This window comes from Populus alba, chromosome 15 (assembly GCF_005239225.2).
Source record: "Populus alba chromosome 15, ASM523922v2, whole genome shotgun sequence".
NCBI lineage: Eukaryota > Viridiplantae > Streptophyta > Magnoliopsida > Malpighiales > Salicaceae > Populus > Populus alba.
Window position 1 is genome coordinate 12,503,318 of NC_133298.1, and position 16,461 is coordinate 12,519,778.

The window sequence follows — 16,461 nt, forward strand, 5'->3', positions numbered from 1 at the left end:
AATATTAATAAAATTGGTGTTGACTTGTAACTTATTTGAACAACTAATATATACTTTAATGATTTTATTATATTTGTGAAGTAATTTGGAAGCTGATTTATTATCTTATCGTGTAATTTTATTTCTTTTATAACGTTATATTTATTATTAGATTCAATTTATAAAGGTATAATAATATATTTGTATAAAACTTCTTATAAACCAAACCCAATAAAAATATATTATTTAGATTTTTTATTTTAAATTAAACACAAATACTACATTCTCACCAATTATATTCCTAGCAATCATATCCCAAGAGAACTATGAGAATCCATAAGACCTAAATTAATGCTCATTTGGTATTGGATTTTTAATTATATTTGAGTCATTTTAAAATTAATTCAAAAAAATATTAAATTAATATTTTTTTGATAATTATTCCGATAAAAAAAATATGTGAGATAAAACTCAAACATAAAAGAAAATGTAAGAGCCCTCTAAACCTCATTCATTAAAAAAAAAAAAAAAAACAAAAAAACAAAAACAAAAACAAAAACAAAAAAAAAATACAAGAATTCTCAAAGACTTCAAAATAAAAATAAAAATCCAATATACCAAAAAGACTAAAGGTTTGTAAGAGTTTTACTAGGCTCAAAATAATAGGAATCTTATTGGGTTTAAATTTGCCAAAGTTTTACTGAACTCAAATTCCCTACAGCTTTCCTGGGCTAAAAAAGAAAAAAGTTTGCAACAGCCTTGCCAGGCTCGCTAAAATCTTGGTAGACTCAGATTTGCTGGAGCATTGCGAGGCTAGAAATGAAAAATGTTTGTAGGAGCTTTCCAGAAACAGAGTCTTTAGATAACTTCTTTATGCTCATTAATGGAAAACAAAATTGTTGAACTTTGATGTTTCAAATTATTCAACATAATTTTGTCATTCTATACTACTAGACTAGGTAAGCATCTTTCCTAAATTTATAATGGGAAACGAGTTCATGATGCTTCGACTCTGAAGGTAACTGAATAGCACTTGGAACTATTAATTGGACAATTCATGTCTGTAGAATCCACACATCTGAAGAAGAAAAAAATAAAATGTAAAGGAGAATTCACTGCTAATGGGTCTCGTTCGATCTTTTTAAATTGTGCATTCCTGTTTCCATTATGTCTAGTTGTAGCTCCTGTCACCTTACGCTTTATGATATATCTGGCTGTTTAATAAAGCATAATTTCATCCAGGTTGAGAGTCGCCGAAGATTTAGCATCCTTCAATCTTGGGATCAAGATGGGTTCGCTTGATCTTCTTTTGAGTGCTGTATCATCTATTTACCATGGTTATGTTGGCGACAATACTAATCTGTGCTATTGTGCCTTGTAAACGAAGTTTATGTCCTTCTATTCTTTTTAGGTAGGTATCGTGTTGCAGAGATAGCATGGGTACAGGATAATCCACCAGAAGGATAAGAAGAAAGAACCGAAGTGTTCTTATTTTTCTGGCATGTTATGTGTATCTTCATCTTATCTCTGTTTGTGTGTGCGACTGTGCATGTTTATTATTTTCTTCTTTTTCTGGTACCTAAGTGATAATTGGTGGATTAACACCATATATTACAGGATAATCCACTAGAAGGGGAGCAATGAATATCTAATCTGTGTGTATGTTTTCTCCTCTCTTCTTTTCTTTTCTGGTTTTCAAGTGATAATGAGAATGCGAAGACTGAGCCTCAAAGAGCACTTTCTCTAGGTGCTAAAAGAGGTACAAAAGAGGATATGACGCGGACTGGTATATCTAAGAACATCAGAACAGGGCTGCAGGATGAAGTGAAAATGTGTAATTTTCATAGATCGGATGCTATGGAAATATCCATTTTTTTATAACCAATATTCCTGCATCCCATGATCGTAGATCTCATTCTTTTTGTACAATATTTTCAACTGAAATCCATCTAAATAGGAAAACTCATTTCTCATCTGTAGCAAGTCAAGTTCTTTGTGTCCTGAAGAGAAATAATAAGGAAATTGAGCTCGTAAGCCTTTACCTTGTTATTGTTAGTCAGCAGAACCAACACTTGTCCCATTTTATTTATCCACGTTTCTATTTTCAGCTGTCTCAAAATGTTTTGTCAAAACATGCTATGAAGTGTTTAGTTTTTCATTATACTTGTTAAAACAATATGTATTTGATGCAGACAGAAGCGAGATTCGGTATAAGTTAAATCCTCTAAAGATCAAGAACATCGTAACTACAAAATATTTAATTTTATATCAAAAGATGATTGCGAGAGAATGACAATAATGAAAGGTTGGAGTAATTTTGGATGATGTGGTATTATATTTATTGCTTTTCTTTAATCTGTATAAAAACGGGGCAAACAAATCTCGGATGAAGGGAATATTTAGTGTTTTGATCCAAATTTCAGGAGTTCAAATCCAAACGTAAAAGGGCATTAGCAGTGAGCAGAAAACATGGCTAAGCAGTAAGCAGAAGTCGTGGTGTGGGTGATTAATTTATTATGAGTATAAAACATTGGTTTGCAGGCATTTATGATTGTTTTTTCTGCTGCTGCTGTTGGTAGTAGTAGTTGCATACAAGGTTCAACGCGTAGCTCGCTATTAAGCTTTAAGGATAATTTTTCTTACAAAGTCTTTCTCTCTTACCGCCCATCCAATCCAATTATTATAACATAACAACCCTGCACGTCCTTCCCTTGCCTACTCCCAACTATCTTCTCTTTATTTGTTCAACTTCGCAGCCATTTTATTACGTGCAAAGCTAAACCACCTTCAAACACCATCCAATGTCACCACCACTGCTGCTGCGGCCACCGTTTTGTTAACAAACAACATTACCCTTTCCTACACCACCTCGAGAGAATGGAAGGCCGACAGAACTGGCCGATCTCCTCCCTTTCTCTGCTTTTACTTTTCAATCTTCTTTTCATCCTTGTAAACTCCACTTCCGCAATAGACTCTTCTTCTGTGGCTGCTTACACGCCTCCGGATAACTATCTAATTGATTGTGGATCACCGCAGGATACCAAGCTTGATGATGGCCGGACCTTCAAATCTGATTCTGCCTCGCGGAGTTACCTTGAAACCAATGAAGATGTACAAACTTCTGTCGATTACATTTCCGTAAAAGGGTTTTCTGTCTCTTCTTCTGCGCTCCCTTTATTTCGCAGTGCAAGGATTTTGAAGGCTGTTTCAAAATATACATTTTACATCACTCGTCCAGGGTGGCATTGGGTTCGTTTTTACTTTCACCCGCTTCCTCACCCTGTATACGATCTAACCAGTGCTGTTTTCAGTATCACCACAGATGAGGTTGTCCTCTTACACGACTTCTTTGTCAAAGATAACTCCACACTGGTTTTCAAGGAATATCTCTTTAATGTTTCCGGTGATAGATTCTCCCTCCTTTTCAAGCCCAAGGAGAGATCTTATGCATTCATCAATGCCATCGAAGTTGTGTCTGCCCCGGACGGTCTTATCTCTGATTCTGCATCCACAGTTCCCCAAGGTGGAACTTTAAATGGTTTGTTTCAGCATGCTTTTGAAGTGTGTTATCGGTTGAATGTTGGAGGACCAACCATAACTCCAATGAATGATACCTTGTCAAGGACATGGCTGCCTGATACCCCATACAACGTCTTTCCCCAAGGAGCGCAGAATGCGTCCATTATGCCCAGTGCTGTCAAATACCAGCAAAGTGGAGCTACTCCATATATCGCACCGAGCTGGGTTTATGCAACTGCGGATGAAATGGCAGAGTCTGAGACGCTGCAACCAAACTTCAATCTGACATGGCAGATGAATGTTGATCCTGGATTTTCCTACTTGATCAGAATGCACTTCTGTGACATTGTCAGCCAGGCCCTTAATGATCTGTACTTCAACGTGTATATAAACAGCATGATGAGTGTGTCAGGTCTTGACCTTTCTTCCATCAACAATGCCCTTTCAACAGCATATTATACAGATTTTGTGCTCAATGCCTCGTCCATCAGGAATGGTTCCGTCAGGGTTCAGGTTGGCCCTGCTTCCGGCATGCAGTCAGGCATCCCTAACGCTATTCTTAATGGATTGGAGGTCATAAAGATTAGCAACTCAGTGAGGAGCTTGGATGGTTTATTTGGCGTTGATGGACCATCAGGTGGAGGACGTACAATGAAGATTGTTGCGGGTGTTGGGCTTGCAATGGCGGTGACAGCAATGCTGTTGCTTGCAATTGTGTGCATCCGGTGGCAACAGAGGCCTCGAGATTGGGAGAAGCGAAACAGCTTCTCGTCATGGCTCCTCCCTCTCCACACCAGCCAATCTTTTTTCTCGACCAGCAGGAGCAGCTCGAGGAGATCAAGCATGTTCGGTTCCCGGACAAGCAAAAGTGGCTATTCTAGCAACTTTTCTAATCAAGGTCTTGGCCGGTACTTCAGTTTTAGTGAATTGCAGAATGCCACACAAAATTTTGATGAGAAGGCAGTGATTGGAGTTGGTGGGTTTGGAAAAGTTTATCTTGGAGTGTTTGAAGATGGAACAAAGATGGCAATAAAACGAGGGAACCCAGGATCAGAGCAGGGCATAAACGAGTTCCAGACAGAAATACAAATGCTTTCCATGCTAAGGCACCGCCACCTTGTATCACTTGTTGGCTTCTCAGATGAACAATCAGAGATGATTCTTGTTTATGAGTACATGGCTAATGGCCCACTTCGTGACCACATCTATGGCTCAAAAAAAGCCCCTTTGTCATGGAAACAAAGGCTTGAGGTTTGCATTGGTGCAGCTCGAGGTTTGCATTATCTGCACACCGGCGCAGCACAGGGCATCATCCACCGCGATGTAAAAACCACAAATATACTTGTCGATGAGAATTTGGTTGCAAAAGTGTCAGACTTTGGGCTTTCCAAAGCTGCACCAATGGAACAACAGTATGTGAGCACTGCCGTGAAGGGTAGCTTCGGATATCTTGATCCTGAGTACTTCAGGAGACAGCAGCTTACTGAGAAATCTGATGTTTATTCGTTTGGAGTAGTTTTGTTTGAGGTTTTATGTGCAAGGCCTGTACTAAACCCGGCATTACCAAGAGAGCAGGTGAATTTGGCTGAGTGGGCAATGCAGTGTCACAGGAAGGGAGTGCTTAACAAGATAATTGATCCACATATCGCCGGAAGTATCAACGAAGAATCACTGAAAACATACGTGGAAGCTGCGGAGAAGTGTTTAGCAGAGCATGGTGTTGACAGGCCTGGCATGGGAGATGTATTGTGGAACCTAGAATATGCCTTGCAGCTTCAGGAGACTTCCTCTCAACCTCAGACAGATCTTCCAGAGGATAAATGCACCGGTCACATTACTGCCTTAGAAAAGCCAAATGGAAAAGTTTGTGGAGGAGACTCTGGTGTTTCTGTCGGTGATGATTCTCAAGTAACTGTTACTTCTCCTTTATTCTCTCAGATTGAGAATTTTCAGGGAAGGTAAGAAGCTGATTACGAATTAAACAACTAAATAAATGGTAGCAGCATGCACTTGTTGGTGGTATATCTACGTCTCTATGCATGAGCATGACCGTAGCTGCTCTCAGAAAAATCCTAAACGTCGGCCAGCATAGATCCGGTGGGAATTTTTCCAACAAAAAAAGAATCCCTTTATTTCTTTCTCTTTCTCTTTTTTTTTCAGTATGCTAAACTGGGTTGTTTGTAGATGATTCTGCTGGGCAGACCTGATTGCTTCTTATTTATCATTTTTTTTATTTTTTTTTCCCTTTAAATTGTCGTGTTTGGTTGCTTAATTAATAGTAGGGCATCATCATGTATAATAAATAGCACTCGAACAATGATCCAATGCTCCCGTGATTATTATCCATTAATCAAGTATTAAAAAAAAAAAAAGGAAGTCAGATGACTTTGTGACTTTTAAGAACAACGGTCTATCCAAGCAGAAGAGTCTAATTTTACAGATATATTATTAGTAGCAACCAGCAAGTTGCTTGCATTATGTTGCAAATCTAGTTCTAAGATGCTTAAACTTATAAGCAATTAAAGCTTCAATTGGATTGTGCAAAGTTTTGGGAGAAATAATGTGAAAGCAGGAAAGCCTTATATTTAAATTTTTTTAAAAAAATTATTTTCATTATATTTTTTTAAATTGTTTTGATGTGCTAATATAAAAAAATAATTTATTTTAAAAATATATTTTAAAAAATAATTGTTATTACACTTCTATTAAGGCTTTGATTTTACAAATTAACATTTTTATTTAAAATATTGCAGGTTTTTTTATTTGAATATTAATATTATTTTCTTAATTTTAAGATTGTGAGATAATTTTAGTATTTACATAGACTTTAACATCATAAAATATTTTTTTTCCTTAATTATATAAATTTCATAATAAAAATTTAAGTTTCTTAATTTTAAGATAATATTTCATCTAAAAAGATATTTTTTTTGTTTTATTTTCATTTTTTTAATATTTTGTTACCAAAATGATTTTCAAGATTATATAAAAAAATATTAAGATTGTTTATCAAAATAAAAAATAAATAAATAAATAAAAGTTGATTGATTCACATATCTTATATATTAAATATATTCTCTCATATACCCTTTTAAGAATTTTCACTCTCATAAGCCCTTATATATTCATCTTATATGCTCTTTTATCATTTTTAGATGAAAATTTGATCCTACTACCCGCACAATAAAAAATTAAAAAACCTAAAGGAAAAAAAACTAACTTGTAAAATCTTAAAAATGAAAAAAATCCATTTTTGAAAAACCTAAAAAGATAAAACTAACTTGTAAAATCTTAAAAAATACGTTTATGACAACGAAACAATTTTTTGCAAGACATGGGTTCTTAAAACGTTCCATTAGCTTCCAATTATTTTTATAAATTATTTCAATATTATGGGATGCTCTAAGTTTTATATTCGGTTTTATAATTTCTAATTTTTTTTTAATATAAATTTACTTTTTGAGCTTTTCAAGTTTAGGTTCTTAAAAATTAATTTCATTTTTTTATGTTTTAATTTTTTTTTAAGTGGGTATTTTATCGCCATGTAAACACTATTCTATGAACAATGTAAAACTGAGTTACCAATTGAAATACATTATTAGTCAAAGTTTTGTCGGGAATTTAGTGTCTAATTTAGTGTCCATCGGTAGCTATGATGTTTTGTCAGGGATTTAGTGTCCATCGATAGTTATTACGTTTGTCGGGGATTTAGATTGTGCCAATCCATTGAAAAATATCACCAATAGAATATTACATCACTATACCGTCAAAAAATTATCGACAAAAGGTGATAGAATTGGCGACAGAACTTAGTCACTAAATCCATCAAGAAATCCGTCAAAGAGTCCATGACTTCTTAACCATTTTGTAACCTTATGATTAAATAGCTTTTCTTTTGTTGATGGATTCTTCTCGTTCATCAAAAACATTTGTAATTATTTTGTTTTTTGTTTTTAGTTATGTAGGTATTAAATAAAAAAATCACAATTAAACCAAACCAAATGAAAAACTAACATTAAAATCTTATTATTTCAATATTCATTACAATATTTATTTTACAACAATAAATACATTCATCGCAAACCACAAGAACTGGAGGTGAAGTGGGGAAATCCCAAACCAAAAGAACTGGAATGAGGAGGACAATATAAATATATATATTCCATCATTTTCTTCCACTTTCATTTGCTTTCTTCTTCTAATTTGGCTTTCATCTCCTCTTCTAATTTGGCTACCCTCGACCTATTCTAGGACTGTTAACTCAAATTCCAGTGTTGATTTGCTTTGGCTCGACTATTGTGTTTCTATAGTTAAAGTAGTTTGGCCTGGCCTTATTTCTCTGGCTAATGTCGTATGCATCCCATAAACACAATCCACGTCGAGTTTATCAGTTGCTCTAACCTCCGCCCACAACTGAGGATCGTGAGGATGATGGGTGAAAGTGTTTGTACCATGGTTTTTAAACATTGCAGCATTATATGGTTCCTACAAAACAAAACCAAAAGTCAGTTATAATTTAAAAAAAATTATAGAAATTACAAGATTTAAAAAAAAAAAAAAAAAACTTACAACGAATGCCTTAGCTCTATTATCTATAAGTTTCTTCATCCACCTTCCTTACATGAGTTTCCTCATATAACTCTATCGGTGTAGACTCATGCCCTAACTATTATTGCTATAAAATAAATATGTTGTAAAAAGATATAACACATAAACATCATAATAAAAAATAGGACAAAATAATTCTAGATTTTACTAGGCATTTTGCATGGTTGACAAATGGGAGAGATCCATTAGTGTGCATACTCATCGACCAGTGTGTATGCTCATCAAACCGTGTATTTCTTTGTTTTGGTTTTGTGACTCGAATCAAAAACTCTTGAAACTTTTCCAAGTCATTCTATGTGACATGACTCGGTCTATACTTCTTTCATATCTCAACATCATTAGACCTAGCTCAGGTTTTTGCATATTTGTGGGCATCATACCACAAATATCGCAACTTGGTACAAAAACATTTGTTAAATATAAATGAGAATTTGAGAATTTTAGATTATAAGTTCTAATATAAAATTTGTTTGATAATTACCTAGTTGTGTTGTGGTTTTCCCACATTTTTGTTCTCTCTTTTCCAGTAATTTTTTTCTTGCATTGTAAATTCATACAATATTATTACAACATTTCACATTATGCATCATAACACATATAATTGTTTTCATTCATAAGTACACAAATATGAATGTGAAATTCAACATAAATGATTTTATATAATTTTAACAAAATTTCTGTAGAATTTCCCTTATACAAGGCCTTATCTAAAATTTCATTCCGCTAACTTATTGCATATAATCAATACCACACAGCACAAACATTCATCACAACACAAGTAGCTTCAATATACCACCAGTCAATTTAATTTTTATCCATACAATGATTATACAACATAGTCTTTAGCCATTTATAACAATTCCACAACAATATCAAAATTTTCTAATTAATTTCATACATGACATAAAATAAGTTACAAATGTTGTTGGTTGAACTAGTAGTAGCTCTCTTTGAAAATTTTCTCGACATCTCCAAATATTATACAAGTTAATTCTCAATTTCAATGTAATAAATCTATATTCTACATGTCCTAAAACATTCTACATTTTAAAAATCCATTTAAATTATTCAATACTTTACTTTATAGTACTAATACTACTACTATTATTGTCTATCGGCTTAAACACTTTGTATAACAATTTTCATAATCATTTATCTATTTTAAATGTTGTTGAACATCATTATTTTGTTTTACAATTATGTTTATGTAATTAGCATATTTATTGGGAAAAAAAATATATTCTCTTAGCAATCTACACTTATTTAAATGTTTATGTAATTTTAGCGCAATGCATAACACACTTGTAAACAAAAATAATAAATTTTAAAATTTGTTGGAATAATACACTCGACAACAACATTGACAACAATAAATAATTGCAAATAATAAAATGCACAATACAAAATTAAAATCATTCACACATGTACAATAATAATATCATATTGGCAACTACAAATATTTTAGAGGAGATTAATAGAGAAAGGGACTGGGCGGCGGAGAAGGAGAGAGATTGGTGATGGAGAGAGAGAAAGATTGATAATGAAAAGAGAGGGGGGGCAAGTGGTGGGGGGTATAGAGAAAGAGAGGAGTTAGTTTCTAACAATAATTTTGCAATATATATGAAAATGAAAGAAAGAGGGGTCGATTTATAGCCTAAAATCACCAATGGAACTTTTATTGGTGATTCTATCGATATATTATAACGTCAACATGTTCTGACAGAATCGATGATGGATAATTGATTTTTTAAATATTTTTATTTCTATTAGCAATTTTATCAGCATTATTGATGACATATAGCTCATCGGTAATTTCATCGCCATTTTTAAAACCTATTGGAATTTTTTGCATGTCCATTGGTCAATTTATCGCCATTTCTGAAACCTACTGGAATTTTCCAATAAAAATACATTTTAATCAGTGATTATATCTCAATGTTTTTTTATTTTTACTTTTTCTTTCTTTATATGATCCCTTACCCAACCTAAATACACAACCTCGACAACACTAAGTATTTTAAAGCCAACAATTATCAACATTAGACCTAGTACTACAACAAATATATTAAAAAAAAGACATAATGCATTATAAAATTACACACACACAATGATTATTATACATCTAAATCAATACAATACCCTTTAATCGGAATCCTCCACTTTATTTTCATTATTTTCTTCATCAAACTCAAGCTAGTTGATCTTTTCATCTTCATCTACTTTAGTATGTCTGTTGGTATTTAATATATCATTTAACTTATCAACATCAACTTAAATATTCTCAATGACACAGAAATTTGTATTTTCTAACTTGATAGATGGTGCAACTCAATATTGATCAACTAGCTCATCCATTTGGAATACATCATCTCGCTCAAATGCTTCATTGTTACCATTTTTAACTTCAATTTCAGCATGCTTCTAGGTTTGGTTTTCACAATAAATAGTTAATCAACTTTATTATGATTATTTCTAAAGGAATAAGTTTTTGTGTATTGCACTTGTTGGCATTGTTTGGAAAAAAACAAAAACAAAGTAACTTGTCATAATAATCAACTTCAAATTCATTAGTAATTGAACCCATTACACAAACCCCTTTATTATATGTATTTATACCCTCATCATACTCCTCTATATGAAAAACATATTCATCAACAAAATATTCATCAAAACATTGGTAATATAATCGAAGCTTTAAAAAAAATCAATTATTAATGTTGACATTACTGATAGATGTAGATATGGGTTAGAGTAGTTGGCTTTGTGATAAATGAAAGGGTGATAAATAAGGAGTGCTGGTATATTTTTCACTGGAGAAGGAGGAAGAAAACTAAGGGGAGGAATTGCCCGTTTTAACATATTAACAAGTTCTAATGAAAATTTTTGTTGGCAATTCTATCTGTAAGTCATGACGTGTAAATTTACCAACAGAATAGTTGATGGATTTTTAAAATATTTTTTTCGTTTTTTAATTTATCATCTATACATCGATAAATACTTATTAAACATAATTTGTCATCATTTTTTTTGGAAAATGTAAATGGAAATTCTCCATTGCAATTTCCATTGGCAATTACCGATGGAAAAGTTTTTGTCAACATTTTTATTGCTATTTACCAATTTTCTAATAGTGTAATAAAAACTATACAATTTATTTAATATCTTTGTAGGGTAAATAAGGATAAGAATGTTTAGAAAAATAGTTTATTATGTTAATTAACAATAAATAATAATAAAGGAGCTTCTTTTCTCTCTTTTTTTTTATAATTTTTTTGGAAGAACCTTAATTAAGATTTTATAATTTATTCTATAGTGATTGTTTGAATAAGATTTTTTAAAAAAAAAATTAAAATTCCATTCCACCTTAGATAAGGATTTCACAATCAATACTATTTGAGAACATATGAAACATTTTTCTTAATTCATCTAGGATGATAAATTCTCTCTTAATCACTTAAATATCTTCATATCATTCTTATATCCAATATTTATCCATTTGTTATCCTTGATTAGAACATTGTGTTTTATCAATCAAAGCATAGCATTCTCTATATAAGATAACATTGTGATATCAAGTTTAAGAATCATTTACACAACATTCATGTGAGTCTTTTCATATACACAAGTAATCTTTCTATATGGAATCCTCGTGTGGGTCAATTCCCTGTATATATCATATGACAAGTACCTATATATTAATTTCAAGTATTCTTTATACATCAACTTATGCGAACAATTGCTTCCTTTTATAAAGGAAAGAACATAATATGTAAAGTCTTAATGGCTCTAATTAATGTACAGTCTTAATAGAGCATCTACTAGAAATATTTAGAAACAATGCTTTGTAAAATATGAATCTCATAATTATAATAAGTTCATAATTATTTTTGTAAAGTATTTTTGTCTCAACAACTTTATCTTTACTCTAGATTCATTAATTAAACATTAAATTCATTAATCGGATATAAATTACTATTAAAAATAAAAAAAATATTAATAATAAATATATTTTTATATGAATAAAGTTAGTGTAACTTATAATCAATTAATTGCTATAGTCTTTTCATTGGAAAGAAATAAAGACCAGTATTTTGGGGACTGTTTGGCGTTTGATATTGCAGTTTTGGGATGGTTCGACTGTTTTGTGATGGAGTCGTTCTTGATGAGTCTTTCTTGATCTTGTGTTGGCCAGATTCTAGTTATAGTGGTTCGGTGTGATCTATTGTTGGCTAGATTCTACCTCTGGTGGTTTGGTTTGTTTGATTTGTTTAGAGTTGGCAGGTGGCTGCTCGCTAAAACATGACGCTTCGAGGGGCGGTGGTTCATGGTCAGTTGCGGTGGTTTTAATGTTAGGCCGTGGTTGTTTGTATTAGCGAGGAAGAGGGAGGAGGCTTCGGGTTAATTGGTTCATATATCTCATCAATTTTTAATTTTGAAACAGGTAAAATTAATTGCATGCAATTATAGCTTGGTGTAAATAAATAGGAAAGGCCAAGCCAAAACAGGATTTTTTAGTGCAAGTTGGCTTATCTCAGTTTGATTTGCATTATTCCTTCATGCTTAAACCAAAGATGTGGAAATATGGATCTTCTTCATCAGTCATTTTTGTTGACCCGTGAGATATTTGACCATGCCATTTGTCACGGTTTTATACATGAAAAAAAAAAAAACTAAAAATGTTAGAAAAAACAACCAACGCCCTATTCATTTCATATGTAAATTTAAAAAATAAAAATAAACAAACAAAAATTATATGTTGAGATTGAAAGAAAAAGAAACAAGGCAAGCCTTAGCTGTCTGGTTTAACATAATTGGTTGGGCCAGTTTCAACTAGCTAGCCACCTCATGAGCTCATGGAAGACTGGAGAAAGAGGAGGACGATCTTTTTGTTTTTAGTTTCTGGGTCAAAAGTCTTGTATTAAAATTCTTTGGACGATTTTATTTTTTTTCGTTTTTGTCTCTTCTTGACGACGAATTAAGTTTTTCTTTTTAGTGGATCCCTTGGTAGATAGTTGGATTGTGGTATTTATTTTCTAGGTTCAAAGTGGAAGAAAAGGAGAAGGAAAAGGAAATAAAACCATTCAGCATTGATGTGGATGGGTTATAAACATCCCGCCAAATCTCCTTTAATCCTTCCCGCGAATGAAGCCACAATTAAAGGAAAGAAAACCACAAGCAACATTAACATTTTGATACATGGTATTAGCTAGCCTTTTTTTTTCATGATTTTTTTTTTAATTTTATTTGGTGGATTTTTCTTACATGTCTATTTTTATTATTATATAATTAAATAAAAAATAGATTTCAAAAAGTAAAATCATTAAATCTAATAGGATTTATGTATCAGGTTTGACAAGTTATCTTGAGTTAACCCATATCGATCCAAAACATCATCTTAATATTTAAAGAAAAAAATTAAAATGATGTCGTCTTTAAATTATTTTAACAATTAAACTAGGTTTTGCTTGAGTTAATTAGGTTGTGTTTAGACCCACTAGATCGATCGAGTCACATCGTGGAAACTCACACCTAGTTTAAGTTCAAACTCAAACCATTTAAGGGGTTGGGTCAGAAGTCTCTAGATTAACTTACCTGATCATGTCAAGTTTAATAACATTGTCAAGAAATTTCTCGTAACAATAAATGAATAATGTGTTGTTTTTTATTTTTTTTGGTATGTTTGCATCAAAATTATCATGAAATTATTTTTAATAATGAAGACCTACTTTTATAATTATAATACGATGTCTCAAAAACAAATATTCTGGCAAAAGCATTGCCAAAAAAACAATTGGAACATGTTCACAAGATAAAAAGGATTTTAATTGGATAGATACATTTCTATCCTTATTTCAATTTCAAATTCGTTGAGATTTTTTTAATATATATTTTGACTATTTTTTATTTAAATTAAATAAAAAAATATTATTTCAATAATGATAATGGGGAAATTGCAATAATGATAAAAAAAAAAATAGAGAGAGAGAGAAAGAATACACTTTATAGATGAGAAGTCAATTAAATTGAGGGGGCACCAGCTAGCATGTACATTTCCAATATTATTTTTGGGTGGAAACACAATCACACAAACAAAAGATCTTATTTCAAGTCATACATAATTGAGGAAAGTCCAACCCATAATAGGAAATTGAAACACGTTTCATCAAAAGAGTGAACTGTGAAGTAACCTTTTTCTTTAAAGAGTGAATTAACCATTCCTTGAAAGCACTATACCATCACCAGGCTTTCTAGCCTGCATTCCTAACTCAATTACTAGCCAGAGATCTTTTTATATTTATTTTCCGAGTATTTTTCAGTAATATTATTATATTTTCCTTTAAAAAAATCACTTGTATAAACATAAGAGAGTTTATAAATATTAGGCACCAGCCCATCAGTCACCTCAAATGAATAATAAAACAGATTGTTAGAACCAAAAAATTAACTGGTTATTCAAAACATAAATATTGTCTCCAAATTATTTAGATTTTTAGAATATCATACGAAAACCTGTATAATTATTCCAAAAATATTTAAGAAATTGTTTTAGATAATTCTATATCACAAAGAAAAAACACATTTTAGAATCTGAAGAATAGTTTACCCCTTGATGATATGGCAAACAACAAAATAGGTGGTCCAACTCAAGCAAATGTTTTTCAACATTAAAAAAAAAAAAAAAGTCGAGTCATGTTTTAAAAGAAGCAAGAAAAAAATTGAAAATCAAGTCATTCACTATACTTGGTTCAATAAGCACAATTAATTTAATAATATGATTAAAAAAATAGACAATAATAATAAACAATCTAAACTAAAATATATATATACAATGATCAACTCAAAAATGAATGCTTGCCAAAATCACAGAAATATATATTAAATGAGAAGATGATAACTCATATAAAACAAAATGAAAAACTTCAAAGCTCAATTCCTAGCAAATCAAGTGTTAAAAGACAAAATTGAAAGAAAAAAATCAAATAAAAAAAACAACTCGAAACCATCCAAGTTAGCCTATCAAACATGTGACTTGGTCATGAGATTATGATAACCCCGTAGAGATCAAATTGAATAAAATAATGAAGCTCCAATCTCAAATAACACAATGTTAAATGGTAAAACTGAAAAAAATATAAAAAAACAATAATAAAAAAACACGAGTCAACTTGAGTTAACCTGTTAAAATCATAACCCAAGATAAAAGATCAAGATAATTCCATGAAAAGAAAAGTGAAAAAATCACAAAGTCTAGTTCCCAACTAACCCAATATTGAAGGATAAAATTAAAAAAAAAAATCAATTCAAAAAAAGACCATCGAATTCAACTTGGACACCAAAGTCAACTCGGGCTGATCTTCGAAACACGTGACTTGAATTATAAGGTCGGGACCAACCTTATAGAAGGTCAACTCGAAAAAAATCATGAAAACAAATCCTCAATCAATAAAATATTAAGTAATGAAATTGAAAAAAAAAATCAATCAAAAAATAATTAAAAAAAAAAAACAAATAGCAATCAAAAGAAAAGAGACCAAATTTAAAAAAGAAGTAAAATGAAACAAAAAGCTTAGGGATCAATTGAAAAAAAAAATCAATTAAAAAAAAATAAATAGACATCAAAAGAATGAAGATTCAATTTGATATAAAAAAATGAATGAAAACAAATGTTGAGAGATTAAATTGAATAAAAATAATTTAAAGGATCCACAACAAAATAGATAGCAATTAAAAAAAAAAACAAATTTTATACAAAAGACAAATGACAGGACAGCTCTCATTTTTGACATGATAGCGTTGTTCCCGATGAGAGGATAAAGAAAATAAGGAGGAAAAGGAAAGTTCCCCAAAGCCCAACCGTGACGCTACCACTTACACGCTCTATACCAACAGAAAAGGTGTACTATAAGGCTTCAAACAACATCTTAGAAGCTACCTTTTAGTCCTTCAAATATATAACTAAAAATATTAAATTGTCCTTTAGCTAATTTGATTATAACTAAAATACAGAATGAAAGCACCAAAAAGCCTTTGGATGCCATTTAAACAAAAATATACTTTTAAAAGTAATTTAGTCATTTCATTGTGCTTTTAAAATAAAAAAAAGTCTTATTTATCCCCGATCAATCTAATAATAATAAATGGACCTTACAAAAAAACCGAATTAACATTAATAGCTAGTTCATCAATATTTTAAAAAAGGACAAAATGGTCAATATATTGTTCTAATGAACAATGAATCCTCTTATAGTGTATAGTGTTTTTCCCTCTCCAATCTTTTTTTGTTAATAAGTTATATTGCAGATACAAACTTTACAAAATACCACCCTTAAGATTTTCACTTAGTTGCCTTAAGTA

The 16,461-nt window shown here is 31.4% G+C and overlaps 1 protein-coding gene across 1 annotated transcript; it reads left to right on the forward strand.

Moving 5' to 3' along the window:
* Positions 1-2,856: 2,856 nt before the first annotated feature.
* LOC118033344 (probable receptor-like protein kinase At5g61350) lies at positions 2,857-5,591 on the forward strand. The gene has a single exon (XM_035038289.2). The coding sequence runs from the start codon at positions 2,857-2,859 to the stop codon at positions 5,458-5,460; it is 2,604 nt and encodes an 867-aa protein (XP_034894180.1). The 3' UTR covers positions 5,461-5,591.
* Positions 5,592-16,461: the final 10,870 nt, after the last annotated feature.

Excerpts from the sequence above, each read along its gene's own strand:
- LOC118033344 (XM_035038289.2), top strand. The coding sequence starts at position 2,857 with ATGGAAGGCCGACAGAACTGGCCGATCTCCTCCCTTTCTCTGCTTTTA.